The sequence below is a fragment of the Elephantulus edwardii genome, unplaced genomic scaffold (assembly GCF_000299155.1).
Source record: "Elephantulus edwardii isolate Elephantulus edwardi_28Jun2011 unplaced genomic scaffold, EleEdw1.0 scaffold00012, whole genome shotgun sequence".
NCBI classification, from domain to species: domain Eukaryota; kingdom Metazoa; phylum Chordata; class Mammalia; order Macroscelidea; family Macroscelididae; genus Elephantulus; species Elephantulus edwardii.
Window position 1 is genome coordinate 29600274 of NW_006399762.1, and position 16266 is coordinate 29616539.

The 16266-nt window shown below is 37.0% G+C and overlaps 1 protein-coding gene across 3 annotated transcripts in view; it reads left to right on the plus strand.

Annotated features, from left to right (window-relative positions):
- Positions 1-16266, plus strand: part of TBCK (TBC1 domain containing kinase) — a 258846-nt gene that overhangs the window by 108511 nt on the left and 134069 nt on the right. For all 3 annotated transcript variants that reach the window (XM_006881109.1, XM_006881111.1, XM_006881110.1), the window contains 2 exons: positions 942-992; positions 2827-2910. In XM_006881109.1, the coding sequence (XP_006881171.1) occupies positions 942-992; positions 2827-2910 (135 nt within the window). The remainder of the gene's footprint in view (positions 1-941; positions 993-2826; positions 2911-16266) is intronic.

The window sequence follows — 16266 nt, forward strand, 5'->3', positions numbered from 1 at the left end:
ATATTTTTTATTTTATCATTATTGTTGTGGTTTTTGGTAAAGTCATGAATGAATGAATTACCTATTCTACCCAGTTTTATTTTTTAATATGTTGTTTTAAATTGTATTTCACTCTTGTTCGTTTCTTATTAACCATAAAATTGAGGTCTGGTGGCCTAGTTGTATGGTGTAGTTTTGGAAACCCAAAGCTGTAAAAAGTCATCAGCTACTTAATGAGAAAACAATGAGGAGTCACCTCCCATGTGATTAACTTCCTCTGAAAACCCTTTGGAGGGTCAGCTATTGGTCTATTCTGGTTAAATGGTACACAAAAACAACCATAAAATGAAGCTATTACTACATCTGTCCCTTTTAGCGGAGAGCTACAGCTCCTTAATAATTATTACATTTGTTTCAGTATAACTAATTTTATTGTTAATAAAACAACATGGCATACATTCGCATTTTACTTCATAGTTTTCACAGGACCTTTTAAAATTATAATTAAAAAAAAAACTTCATGATGCAAATCTCCATCTTATAGATAAGAAAGCCTGCTTGGCGATTTTTACAATGATTACCAAGTTCAGAGTTAGGGTCAGAATTGGTGCTATATTACAGACCTTCTGACACGTTTACTCAATCCTTACTCAGTGATCATCTGTCTTACTGTTGATTCTGATTCATAGTGATCTTAAAGGACAAAGTAGAACCGCTTATGGATATGGAAAATAACAATAATTTGTATTGGGAAAATTTTTATGCTAACCACAGACTTTTACTGATCATAGTTACTGAGGAGGAAAGACACTACTACATGAGTTATCCTCCTTGTACATAATCTGTTTACAGGTGGTATGGAGACCTGACTAAGATATTTATCTCCAATCTGCATTATATTAATTACATCTCCAATCTCTATTATATTAATTAGATGTGCTCTTTTCTATTCTCCACCACAGGTCTTGACTCACTCTGTGCCCCATTCCTGTATTTAAATTTTAATAATGAAGGTAAGCCTCACTGTGTATGTTGTTCTGTAATAACTTTATAAACTGTGAATAATTTTTTTAAAAATTACAGGATTCTTTCATTCTTTTTGGTAGATGCTGAAAATGTCTGTAACATAATATGCAGATTGATCTTATAGGATTTAAAAAATTATTTATTTGAGCACTGCATTGCTTTTAAAATATGACTAAAAATTTGGGGGGAAATTGAAAACTTCTAAAAACCTGCAATTGGGATTTTTTTTCTCCCTACCTCAACTCTTTTATTTCCAAAGCTTACATGTCAAATGATATCCTCTTAATGAAGAATTATCTTTTTTTTCAGTGATTCAAAACAATATTTTGTATTTCATGAAATCTTGCATCTGCCTTACAGTATTTTATGTAATTATTTTACAATTGGGTTCTTAGGATTTCATTTTCTTTTACTATCTTTTTAAAGTAAAAATTTTATTTTTATAGTAAACAAAATACTGCTGAAAATCATTCAAAAATGATTGGAACAACACATAGACAGAGAACTGCCAAGATGTAGAGGAGGCTGTGGCACCATGGCTGTCACTGCTGATACCATAGGGATCCTGGTTGAAACCAAAGAAGAGCAGAAGATTGTATATTTGTGCCTTATTGACTATGCAAACACATTTGACAGTCTGGTTCATAACAATTTCTGACGAATATTCTCAAGAATGGGAATCCCAGAATACTTAATTGTGCTAATGCAAAACATGTACATAGACCAGAGAAGGCTATTGTGTGAACAGAGCAAGGGAATAATGCAAAGTTCAGGAATAAGAAAGGTAGGCATCAAAGCTGTATCATTTCTCTAATTACTCAAGAGGGTAGATTCTATGAATAAGAATGTGACATTAAGATTTGGAGGAAGTCATCGATAACCTTTATTATGCAGATGATAGAACCTTGCTTGCTGAAACTGAGGAGGACTTGAAGAACTCACAGCCTTAAACAGGAATTGCATCTTAGTGTGAAGAAAGCAAAAATCATTGCCCCAAGTCCAGTAGGCCATCTCCATCATGAAAGATGGAGGAAAGATTGAAACTGTCCATGACTTCATTGTACTGGGATCACTATCAATATACTTGGTACCAACAGCCAGGAAATCAGGAGACATATTGTACCGGAAAAGTCTTTAGTCAGTGACTTGTCCAAATTGTTGAAGAGCAATGATGTCATTTTGAGGACTAAGGTGTTCCTGATTCAAGCCATGGCCTTTTCAGTCACTTGCTATGCATCTTAAAGCTAGAAAGTGAATAAGGATGACAGAACATGCCTCATCATCCCTTGTGTACATTAGTTGTAATTAATAATCAAGATGCTTATATCTCAATAATAATAATGCTTGTTTGATGGTGTACTGTAGAGTTAGAACTGACCCATAGCTGACCCTCTGGTGGGTTTTCAGAGGCAGTTAATCACGCAGGATGAGATTGTCCATCCTTTTCCCATGGAGTAGATGTGGCCTCAAATGCGTGCCTTAAGGACTGAAGAGCAGCTTCTTGATACTAGGCCACTAGAGCTCCGCAATAATGTTTAGACATGAAAAACATTTTTTAAAAAGATGAAAAAAATTATATAAATTTCAGATGATAAAGGCTTTTATTACTCTTAAATGGTGACTACAACAGTAGTTTGAAATTTAAATGTTCCTGGAGTAATTATCAGATACATTTAACCCTTATATTTGGTTTCCCAGCACTTATTATACTACTAGTTAATTGATAATATAATCAAGAAATATATACCAAATGAGCAACTGAGTGCCAATCATATGCAACATTAACTAATTTTTGCCTCTTTTTGTTTTATTTACTCTTAGCCTTGGCATATGCATGTATGTCAGCTTTTATTCCCAAATACCTGTATAACTTCTTCTTGAAAGATAATTCGCATGTAATACAAGGTAAGCAAATTCTTTTTCTTATCATTTACACAGAAAGTGCTTATATCCAAAGTAACTAACACTCATTACATTTATTGTTATGAACCAGTAAAATGCAGTGATTATCTGTTACTAAAACTTGTGCTGATTGAAGGTTAGTCGTTAGTCCTTCCTCCAAATCACAAAAATTATGTTTTTGTAAAGGCTAAACTTAATTCTGTTCAAATGTAGACTTGCTATCAGGGAAAAAAAGGAACAATAACTGAGATTGGCCTTTTTACCACTAAAATAGCCCACAAGAAGCATTACTGTAAAGTAAACCTATAGTGAATTAGTAAAAACTTGACCTATAGCTAGTCCTCCTGCCTTTTTTCCTTATCCTAAATATCTTCTATATTCTTTTCTACTTGTCTAAAATACAACTTTTCCTTAAATTTCTGAGTTAATTTTTGTGCATGGTCAGAGATGTGGATCTTGTTTCTGTTTTCTGCAGGTAGATGTCCAGTTTTGCTAGCACTGTTTATAAAAGAGGCTGTCATTTTCCCAAGTAATGGTATTTGTTACCTTGTCAAATATCAGTTGAATGTAGGTTGATGAGTTGATTTTTTTTTAAGTAATGTCTGCCTGGGTTATACTTGTTTCATTGAATGATTCTAGGAGTGTTCTGTTTTCTTTTTTTATCTTTTTAAAGTAACTTAAATAGACTTGGTGATATTTCTGCTCTAAATGTTTGGTAGCATTCACCCATGAAATCATCTGGACCAGTGTTGTTTTTGGAGGTGGAAGGGGGAGTCTTTTATGTCATCTGGACTAAGAGGTTTTTTTGGGGTGTAGGGAGTCTTTTTATGTCTTGTTCAGTTTCTTCTTTTGTGACAGGTTTGTTCAGAAGTGTTCTACTTCTGTCTACGTCAGTTTGGGTTGTTGTTTTTATGTACTATCAAGTCACCTGAGACTCATAGTCACCCTATGTACAACATTTCTGAAGTCTATTCTATCTTGAGCCAGTCTCACTGACTGACACTCCTAGCCCCATTGCCCCAGTTACCAAATCAGTCCATCTCATCTGGGGTCTTCCTTCCCTATCCTGGTCCTCTACCCTTTCAAGCATGATATCCTTCTCCAAGAACTTGTCCCTCCTGGTCATGTGCCCACCAGAGCTTCAGAATCCTAGCCTCTGAGGAGAAACTTTTTTGTCTCCTTGGTGGTCCATGGTATGTTCAAGACTCTTCTCCAGCACCATAACTCAAAGGCATCAATTCTTCTGTCATCCTTAGTCATTGTCGAACTTTCTGTTTCATAGCAAGTAATTGCAAAGACCATGGCCTGGCTCAGGTGCACCTTAGTCTCTAAACTGACATCGTTCATTCTCAGTACTCTGGAGAGGTCCCTGATAACAATTTTTCCCAGTGCAATTAATCTTTTGATGTCCTCACTGATGATGTGAAGAGTATTTGTTGATTGTGAAGTTAAGCAAACTTGTTAACAACTTCAATCTCTTCTCCATCCATCATGGTTCTACCAGTTGGCCCATTGGTGAGAAGCTTTGTCTTCTTGATGTTTAGCTTCAATCCATATTGAAGACTACAGTCTATGACCCTCTACAGCATGCGTTCCAGGTCCTCCTCGTTTCAGCAAGCAGGATTGTGTCATTTGCATAATGTAGGTTGTATCGTTTGCATAATGTAGGTTGTCTGTCTTCCTCCAATCCTGATGTCCCCTTTCACCTCATAAAGCCCAGCCTCTCACATGCTCTCTTCTGCATATAGATTGAAAAGGTAAGGAGACAGGACACATCACTGTTGAACTCCTTCCCTGATTTTGAACCATGCAATGTTTCCTTGCTTTCTGAGGACTACTTTCTTGTCTGTTCCTGTGGAAAGAATTGTTGGAGAAGTTTAATATCAGCAGTGAAAACTTGGCCAAGTGCCAATTACAAAAAAGACCATCAACGAGTTATATGCAAGTTGAAATTAAAGCTAAAGAATGTCAAATCAAATTTGCAAGAATGGAAATTTGGTCTTGAGTCTTTCCCACCTGAATTTAAAAAGCAGCTCAAGAACAGGTTTGAGGCCTTGAACACTAATGAACAAAGACCAGATAGCTCTGAGAGGATATCAAGAATATCATCCATGAAGAATGCAAAAGGTCATTACAAAGACAGAGGAAGAAGAAAAGACCAAAACGGACATCAGAAGAGACTGAATATTGCACTACAGTACCAAGAAACCAAAGCAAAGGAAAGAAATCGAGAACTTAAAGAACTGAATAGAATGTCAAAGGGCAGCTCAGAAAGACACAGCAAAGTGTTATAAAGAAATATGCAATGAGCTGGAGTCCGAAAATCAAAAGGGCTGGACTCCCTCAGCATTGCTTAAGCTTCAAGGAACTAAAGAACAAATACACGCCATAAGTTGCAATACTTAATGATGCTATGGGAAGAATATTAAATGATCCAGGAGGCATTAATAAAAGATGGACTGTACCAAAAAGGATAGACTGACACAGAAGAATTTCATGAGACAAGTTAAAGAGCTAATAGTGATGAAGGAGAAAATGCAGGCTGCTTTGAAAGGAGTTGGCAAAAAAATATAGCCCTAGGAATTGGTGGAATAACAATTGACTTATTTCAGCAAACAGATGGTACCCTGGACATGCTCATCGGGTTGTGCCATGAAATTTGGAGGACAATTACCTGGCGTAATTGTCTGGAAGAGTTACATATTTATTCCCATTTAAAAAAAAAAAAGGTGACCCGTGGAAAATATCAAACATTATCATTAATATCACACACAAGCAAAATCTTGCTGAAGATTATCCAGAAACAACTGGAACAGTCCATCAACAGAGAACTACCAGAAATATAAGCTTGGTTAAGAAGAGGTTTTGGCACTAGAGACATTATTGCCAATATCAGATCTTGGCAGAAAGCAAAGAGTACCAGAGTCTATCTTTGTGACTGTGCAAAGGCATTTGACTGTGTAGATCACATCAAACTGTGCTAACCTTGAGAAGAATGAGAATCCCAGAATACTTTATTGTGCTTATGCAAAACCTAGATTCAATTTGGGTAAAAGTGGCTTTCTAGGAATTTTTCTATTTCCTCTAGGTTTAACATTTATGGAATATAGCTATCCGTTGTATTAAGTATCAATTTAGTTTTGGCTGGCTTTGTTGTGATATCACATCTTTCTTATTTGAGTTATGGTTTGTCTTTCTTTTAAGTTTGCCAATGGTTTGTCTATTTTATTAACCCTTTCAGTGAACCAGTTCCTGGTTTTGTTGATGGCTTCAAGCATTTTTCTGTGTTTTTATCCCACTGATTTGAGCGCTTATCTTTATAATTTCCTTTCTTCTAGAGACTATGGAATTAGCTTGTTATTCATTTTCTATTTGTTGGAGGAGCTAAGTAGTTTATTTTGTTCCTTTCTTCTTTTTGGTATGTGTTTGCTTATTGCTATTAAATGACTCCTGAGGACTTTTTTTAGCTGTATCCCAGTGGTTTTGATTGTATTTTCATTTTCATTTGTTTCAAGGAACTTTTTAATTTCATTTTTTCATTTCTTCTATAAACCAGTGGTGCTCAAGCACATTCTTATTTAGCTTCCATTTGGGTATACTTTATTCCCTTTATTGTGCAGTTAGTTTCTTTCTTTATGGCAGTATAATCTGAAAATACACTTCCCATTATTTTAATATGTTTAAATTAATTGAGGCTTGCTTTGGGTCCTACCTAATATGTGATCATTTCAGGGGAATGTACCTTTTGTACTTCAGAATAAAATAAATTAAGTCTAGTTCCCTGAATACGTCTATGAGGTTGTTGTTGTTGATTGCCGTCAAATCGAGTATTACTTATAGCAACCCTATGAGCAAAAGGCAAGAAGCCTCTTTATAACTATCCTCATTTATCAAAGTTCATAGAGTTTCTAGAGGCATGTTGTTTAGGAAGTGGATAGTTTAGTTCTTCTGAGTCTTTGTTGAATTTCTTTTTTATTAACTTGTCTTTCAGTGAGAGTGATGTGTTAAAATCTTCTGCTAGTATTGTGGTATCTGTTTCTTTCTTCAAATCTGTTAACATGTTTTGCTGTTCAATCCTTGGGTGTGTAGATATTAACTAAGGATATGTCCTTGTGACTTCTTGTGCATTTAATCATTGTGTAGTTCTCTTCCTTATCTCTTACTGGTGGTTTTCATCTTAAAGTCTAGTTTATTTAATAATATTATTGCCACTCCATCTTTCTCATTAATGCCATTGGCTTTGTAGATTTTTTTTCCACCCTTTGATTTCTCTTCATTTCTTAAATATGTTGCTTGTAGGCAACATATTGATCGACTTTTTTTTTAAAATCCATTTTGCCACTCTTTTTCTCTTAATCATCCATGTAGAGTGTAATTAGTGATAAGTCAGGGTTTATCATTGCTATTTTGCTACATTCCTTTTGTTGTTATTGCTTGGTCCATCTGCTTTTCTCTGCTATCACTGTATGAAGGACTTCCCTTCCTTTCACTAGTTCCTTAAGTTTTTGCTTTTCTGCGAATGACCAATTTCTCCTTTGTATTTGATCGACAGTTTTTCTAGGTACAAGATCCTTAGCTGTTTCCCAACCCCCACCCCCACCCCAGCCTCATGTATATATCATCTCATTGTCTTATTTCCCCACATAATTTTTGCTAAGAAGTCAGAGCTTAATCTAATTGGTTTTCCTTTGTTGGTGACTCTTTGTTTTTCTCATGATGCTTTTGGTATTCTAGCCTTGTCTTTGATTTTGGAAAATTTAATAATGTTCTGTGTTGAGGTTTTCTTTTGAAGTCTAGCCTGTTTTAGGGAGTTCTGGTGGCCTTGTGGCACAATGCTGCACTGCAATCTAGAAGGCATGGGGTTTGAATGCACCAGATGCTGAGCTGGAGAAGGAGGGGCAATCTCCTCCTGTGCCAGTCAGATCTGATTTGACAGCACACAACAAGGAAAAAAATTTACCACATGAAGTCTACCCTGTTTTGTTTATTTCTAAACTTCTAGAATGTGCTGTTATTGTTGATGTTAAGTGCCGTCGAGTTATAGGCAACTCAGGGCCCCTATGAATGAAAGACCTGCACACTTGCATAACTTTCATCCTCTATTCAGGTTCATAGGGTTTTCAGAAGCAAGCTATTTTGGAAGTGGATGCCACTCATGCTTCCAAGCTTGTTTTAATTAGGGAGCTCCACTTTTCATGATACCTGGAAAGTTTTCTTCTAGTACCTTGTTGCCTTTTTTAAAAATTCCCCTTTTCTAGAATTTCAGTCACACTTGTTATTTTATTTGATATGACCTCACATGATTCTAATGTTCTCTTCATTTTTCTTCTGTATTCTCCCCCTTTTTTCTTCTTGGGAGTACTCATTGAGATTCTTCTATCTTGCTGATTCTGAGCCATCTATTCTGCTTTACTGTGCCTCTAGCATTTTGAGAATTTCAGTCATTTTGGTCTTGATTTTCTGGATTGTATTCCCATACTTTTCTGTTGTTTATAGAAAAATGGTGGTTATATTCTTTCTGTCTTTCGATGATTTTTTTAAAAATTCTTGTTTCTCTTTAATTATGCTTTTACCTCTTTATTCTTTTTTTTTTTTTAATTTTCTTACCGTGTTTTTATTTTTTTGTTCTGCTAAGATTAATAGCAGATTGTTTATAAGAAGTCTTAGGTCAATGAAGTCCCGAATGCTTAACCAGCTGTATAAAGTTCCTTAATTTCTTTTTTTTTTAATTTAGGTTGTTTATTTTTCATTTCAATGAACATCTACAGAGATTTTGGGATTCCATTCATTCATTGTTGCACCCTTCTCCCCGCACAAACCCCTCCCCCGTCCCCCTCCCATTTGCTCCTACCTCTTTATTCTTACATTTGTAATTTCTTCAGTTCCAGCTCTTGGAACTCCATGTGGATATATTTCCTTTTATGTTCTATCTCTGAGGTATTTACTGGATCCTCAATCTGGTCTGCTACTTTAGAAGACTTTTTTTTTCTTTTTCATAATGTTTGACCTCACCTACTGGTTCCTTGACATCATGTGATGTGGATGAATGGGAATACTGCTTCCTGCCCAAATATGCAAAGCCTCTGAGGGGGAACTGGGAACTTCCCATAATGCTGCCTAGGATCCTTTCCTCCCCAAGTCTTTGTGGCCTGCCCTCATGGTGTACCTGTGTCTTCTCCTGAGGCGAGGTGGGAGAGGCCACTTTCCCCTTAGCCAACAGAATATCTGAGGGGAGCTGAGAACCTTAGCCAAGAGAATCTCTGAGAGCAGCTGGGAACTTTCTGTGAATGCTGGCCAGGACCCCCTTCTATTAAATTTTGGTAATTATTGGTGCATCTAGGTAAACCTGTGTCTTCTCCTAAGGATAAGTGGGAGGGTTCACTTTAATCTTCTTTTTTTTGGAGGTAGTATAAAAGTATAGTTAACAATATACATCTTTAAATCAGACATTGTTGTTGTTGTTAAGTGCCGTCAAGTTGTAGGCAACTCATAGTGACCCCGTGAATGAAAGTCCTCAACACTTGAGTGACTTTCATTCTTTCTCCAGGTTCATAGGGTTTCTGAAGGCAAGCTATTACAGAAGTGGATGCCACTCCTGCTTCCAAGCTTGTTTTAATGGGGGAGCACCACCAAACACTGTCTGCCGTGGATAACCATTAACGCGTGTGACACATCAGTGTCACAGTGTTCAGCTTCACAGCAACCACAAGTTACCTCTGTGGCTATATGACCTAGAAGAATGTTTGAACAAAACTGTGTTTTACCATTGTGGCACGCCCAAATGCTGGCAACCTCTGGGCCAGAGACCCCTAGTTCATCTGGCAAGACCACTCTGCTGACACCCACTGTGGCAAAAAGAAAGCCACAAGCACCCGAGTGTTCCATTCATCCTGGCCTCTCTTCCAAAAGCCAGAGGCCCCGTCCAGCTGACACTAAGGCTCTCAAGACACATATCCTTACCCTGTAGGTGTGGCCCGACAGTTCTGTGTTTTACCATTCCAGCAAGCCCAAATGCTGGCAATCTCTGGGTCAGAGACCCCCAGTTCATCATCAGACATACCTAATTTAAAATTCATTATTCTTTTTTTTCTCAGTATTATTTTATTATCCTATTTATAAATCTCAACTGCTATAATGTTCACTATTAAAGGTGATTGATAGCCTCTGAAAATCTGACAAAAGTTTCAGTTCCAACTGGAGGGCACATGATAACAACAACAGAATGTTAATAAAGCAGAATTAGAAGCTGTCAATATAATGATGAGGCTTCACCTCCTATGCTTTGGCCACGGTGCTAGGAGAGGCTATTCCTTGGAGAGAGACATGATACTGGAAAGAGTGGAGGGTCTGTGAAGGAGAAGACAGCCCTCAACCAGGTGGATTGATGCAATGACTGCCACCCATTAATGCTTCTTTTAATGTGGAGAAAGTAAATGTTTTAATGACTAAACGTAACAAAGTGTATAAACTACCTGGCACAGAGAAACCAAGGATAAATGATTTTACTAATTTATAAATGTTGGAGTTTTTTGCTACTGTCAATCTTTTGATTTCAAGTTTGCAACAAATATATAATAGGTATAATGAGAACCCAACTATATTTTAATGTCATTTTTCACTTATAAGGAGAAACCAAGAAATATGACATTTTTAAATTGTTCTTTGAAGTTGTTCTGTTGTGTGTTTGAGTCAACACTAATTTTATTGCCCATTGTTAGAATTTTGGCACAACATTAAACATGTGCTGTATTGTAATAGCAACACATATTCACATGTTTGTTACAAACATGAAATATAAAGATGGAGGAAAATATATATCTGGGAAACAAAATTGGGTAAAAATGTCCCCAATTTTCAGTTTACTTGTGTGTTGTTGTAATGCCTCAGACCAAAAAAACTAAGGATGAAAGTATGATGAGGACAAGTACATAGTATCTTGTTCACTGTGATGTTTCTATCATTTAGTAAAGTGCTATATATAACTAAATCAAGATACTTCTGAGAATTGAAAGGAGCATTAATTGCATCAGCCAGTGGGTCTCGAGGTATAAAGAAGTACCTGTAATCAGATTACACATGCTGCTGCTTTTGTTGTTGTTGTTATGTGCTGGCAAGTTACCTGTGACTCATAGAGACCCTAAGAGCCCTAAATCCTGCTCTATCCTGTGCCAATTTTGTTGTCTCTGACACGCCGTCATTGTTCCAGTCACTGAATCAATTCATCTCATTGAGGGTCTTTCTCTCTTGCACTGTCCTTCCATCCCCCCAAGTATGCTGTCCCTCTCCAAGGATTAATCCCACCTTGCAACATGTCCAAAATATGTCAGACAAAGCTTCAGAATCCTTGCCCCCAACAAGCAGCCCAGTCTCACCCTCTCTAGGAATAACCTTTTGTTCTCCTAGCAGTCCATGGTATATTCAATACTTTTCTCCAGTACCACAGCTCAAAGACATCAATTCTCCTTCTATCATTCCTAGTCACTGTCTAGCTTTCTGATGCATAGCAAGTAATTACAAAGACACACCTGTATCAGGCGCACCTTAGTCTTCAAACACGTCATTGCTCTTCAGTACTTTGGAGAGGTCTCTGACAGCAGACTTTCCCAGTGCAATTCATCTTTGAATTTCCTGGCTGCTGGTACCAAGAGTACTGATTGGAGATCCAAGCAAACTGAAGCTGTCAGCAATCTCAGTCTCTTCACCATCTGTCATGATGCTGCCATTGGCCCAGTGGTGAGAATCTTTGTTTTCTTGATGTTGAGCTTCAATCTATACTGAACACTGCAGTCCTAGACTTTCTGCAGCAAGTGTTTCAGGTCCTCCTCAGTTTCAGAAATCAGGGTGTGTCATCTTCAAAACCCAGATTTTTGAAGAGTCTGCCTCCAACCCTTATGCCACATTTCTCCTCATTGAGCCCAACCTCTCCCAGATAATCTGTTCTGCATGCAGGTTGAAAAGGTATAGAGATAGGCCACATCCCTGGCATACACCTTTCTCAGTTTTGAACCATGCAGTGTTCCCTTTTTCTGTTCTGACAACTACCTCCTGGTTAGTCAATGAGTCTTTGAAGAGAGAAAGATGAGAAAGCAAACATAAATAAATCTTTCTAATTAAACAACAACAGGAGAGCTAAAGAAATATTAGGTACAATTTCACTCCTAAGACTGTCATATATTTTAGTGTATTTCTAGTTTCATAGACACCGTTGGCATGTATTTAATGATAGGCTATTAGGAGAGAAGAAATACATAAGCGTATAATTTGACCATTTTTTAAAAATGCCTAGCATATGACCAATAATTTTTTCAGAGACAGAATTACTTAAGTGAATTTACTTGTACATATTTTTTTAAATTAGGGTATGTAAGTTTAAAAAAATGTGGAAATTATCGAACAACATCATTAATATCACATGCAAACAAGATTCTGCTGAAAATTATCCAAAAACATTTGGAACAACATGTCAACAGAACTGCCATATGTGCAGGCTGGATTTAGAAGAGGTCATGGTACTAGGGATATTACAGCTAATGTTAGATGGATCTTGGTAGAAAGCAAAGAATACCAAAACAATGTCTATCGGTACTTCATTGACTATGCAAAGTCTTTTGACTGTGTGGATCACAACAAGCTATGGCTGACTCTAAGAAGAATGGGAATCCCAGAACATTTGATTGTGCTAATGCGAAACCTATACTTGGACCAAGAGGCAGTCGTCAGAACAGAGCAGGGAGACACTGGATGGTTCAAACTCAAGAAAAGGGTCCGTCATGGATGTATTTTGTCTCCATACCTTTTAAATCTGTATGCAGAACAGATCCTCTGAGACACTCATCTGTACGAGGAGGAATGTGGCATTAGCATTGGTGGAAGAATCAACAACCTGCATTATGCAGATGACACAACCCTGCTTGCTGAAACTGAGGAGGACCTGAAGCACTTGTTGCAGAAGGTCAAGGTCAATATGGATTGAAGCTCAACATCAAGTAAACAAAGATTCTTACCACTGGGCCAATTGGCAGCATCAGTATGGATGGTGAAGAGATTGAGATAGTTACAGTTTTAGTTTACTTGGTTCCACAGTCAACACTCTTGGTAACAGCAGCCTGGAAATCAGGAGACAAATTGCATTAGGAAAGTCAGCTGTGAGGGACCTCTCAAGAGTAGTGAAGAGCAGTGATGTCAGGCTGGAGACTAAGGTGTGCCTGATCCAGGCTATAGTCTTTGCAATTATGTGCTATGCATCAGAGAGTTGAACAGTGAATAGGGATGACAGAAAGAGAATTGATGCCTTTAAACTGTGGTGCTGGAGAAGAGTGTTGACTATACCATGGACTGCTAGGAGAACAAACAGGTTTGACCTGGAGAGGGTGAAGCCAGTATGCTCCTTGGAGTCAAGGATTCTGAAGCTTCTTCTGACATACTTTGGGCATGTTGCAAGGAGGGACTGGTCCTTGGAGAAGGCCATCATGTTTGGGAGAGTTGATGGACGGTGCAGGAGAGGAAGACCCTCGATGAGATGCATCAATTCTGGGAGTGGAGTGGTGGGAATGAGTGTGTTTGAGACGGCAAGGTTGACACAGGATAGAACAGTGTTTAGGGCTCTTGTACATAGGGTCGCCATGATTCGCAAGTGACTCGATGGCACATAATAACAACAACAAGAAGTTAAAAAATATTACTATTGTGTTTCTAAAAAATTACCTTTCTCATTTATAGCCTTTTATTTTCCCTTTTTAAAAAAAACTCTAACTCATTTGCTGCTGTGGAGTTGATCATAGGGACCTTCCATCAGGTTTCCAAGACTGTAAGTCATGACAAGAGGAGACTGCCCATCCTTTTCTCATAGAGCTGCTGGTGGATTCGAACCACCAGAGACATGCGGCCTTAAGGACATTCTACCGACCACACCACCACTAAACCAAATTTTAAAACTCAGAGTTTCAGTGAGAAGTAACCTATCTTGGGTTAGAATAAAAAAAAAAAAAATCAGTGTTATAAGTAAAAATGTCACTAAATAGTTGAATTTGGTACATTCTTAGTTGACAGAAGAATACCACTTCTGGCTTATAAACATAGAAATCCATTTGCCTTAAGTCTTTTGTTCACTATTGTCTGTACCCATACTAAAAGAATGAAAGTTGAATGACTGATCAGAAAGGAGAAAGTGAAGTTGTCCATGTTTGGGATGTTTGGAAAATTACATCTCTCATATATTTTATGATTTTGGGGGTGGAGAAAACAAACTAATGGCTTACTTACAAATAGCTATACAAAACATATAATAGTGTTTATGTGAAATCCTTATGTTATTTAAGGATATTATTTTATATATTTATTTTATATATGTAAAATATATATGTTTATAATATTTATATATTATTTTAAAATGTAATGAAGCTGTTTATGGAGCAAAACCAGTTTGGATGTTTTTTTTTAAATAAGAACTGATAAAAATAAGACCATTTATTTTCATTTTATAGATCATTGCAAAAAAACTGAAAGTATGAGCCATAATTAAAATGAAGAAATTTAAAAAATGAAGAAATTTTGTTAGACATGGTTTTGTACTATGATATATTATGCCTTACTCTAAGCTTACAAAAAAGTTTTCCTAGATATCTTGATTTTCCTTTTTTTTGAAAAAATGAAACCCCTCTAGCAACAATAGCAAAGTTCAAAAGGGCAGCAAAAAACACTTTTTGTTGAGGTTGTGGAGAGATTGGAGCTCTTATTCACTGCTGGTGAGAATGTAAAATGGTACAACCACTATAGAAGGCAGTTTGGCACTTTGTCAAAAAGTTGGAAATAGGAATATCATTTGACCCAATAATTTCACTACTGGAAATATAGCCTAAAGAAACCAGAGCCATGACCCAAACAGATGTGTGCATACCCATCTTTGTTCCTCTGTTATTCACAGTCATAAAGAGATGAAAGTAACCCAAGTGCCCATCAATAAACAAATGGATAGAATAACTATGGTATATCCACACACTGGAATATTAAGCAGCATTGAAAAAAATAAGCTTATTAAACATTACACAGTATGGGTGAAGTGGAAGAGTCATAAAAGAATAAAGGCTGCATTAACAGGACAATTATAAAATAGGACTGACATGAGGATGGGGAGAGAATAGGAAAAGAGTGAATAGATAATGAATACTGCATTGGGATATATCAAGGGGGAAACTGTCTGAAAAATAATATATGATTAAGCACTATATGTATGACAACAGTTTGGTACAAGAGGTGCATTGCAAAGTGGACTGACAGAGAGGAGAAGGAGTGGAAGGGTGGAAAATGTGGAATGGATTAATGAAAACACAAATTTTCTATAATCTTTTATTAAAAATAACAATAAAAATGGAAAACCTTATATTTACATATAGGCAATCTATGTTAGAGAAATACTTTATGAGAAATATTTTATGGTTCATTTTAAAGCTTTAAATACATCTTTTTCATCTAGCATAAAATTATATTTAGAGTGTTTTGTGAACATCTTAAAGTCTACATAAAAGTAATTAGCAGTAAGTTCCATAGAATCCTCTGTTTTATTCTGACAACTGGATATCAGTCCAGAGGTTCACAGTTTGAACCATTCATCAGTAAAAAGGTGATCAGTCATCTCTGTGTGGTTTTACAGCCTCTGAAAATCTAATGGAAGATGAGCTGAGTCAGTTCTGATTCAGAGGCACATAACAATCCTTAAATGCTTTTCATATTGATTTACAAATGAGAGAACATATATTTTTAAAAATTTTTTTATTTCTGATTTTTAGTAATTTAGACTATGGAAAAAGTGCTAACTTCATGAATTCCATCCTCATGTTGTTGGTTTTTTGTGCTGTCACACTGCCTGAGACTCATAGCGACCCTATCCTGAACCAGTCTCACCAACACTGACACATTTACCCCATTGCCCCAGTTACTATATCAGTCCATCTTATCCGCAGTCTTCCTCTCCTGTGCTGTCCCCCCACACTTCCAAGCATGATGTCCTTCTTCAAGGACCAGTCCTTCTTGGCCATGTGCCAAAAGTTTGTGAGACAGCTTCGAAATCCTAGCCTCCAAGGAGAAACTTGGTTTCACTTTCTCCAAGACAGACCTGTTTGTTTTCCGGTGCTCCATGGTATGTTCATCACAACTCCAAGGCATGATTCTTCTTCTGTCATCCTTAGTCATTGTCCGGCTCTCTGGTCATATTTTTCCTTAAAAAAATAAATCATACTGCTTTTTCGAAGATGGTGCCGAAAGCAAAGAAAGAAGCTCCTGCCCCTCCCAAAACTGAAGCCAAAGCAAAGGCATTAAAGGCCAAGAAGGCAGTCCTGAAGGGCGTCCACAGCCAAAAAAAAA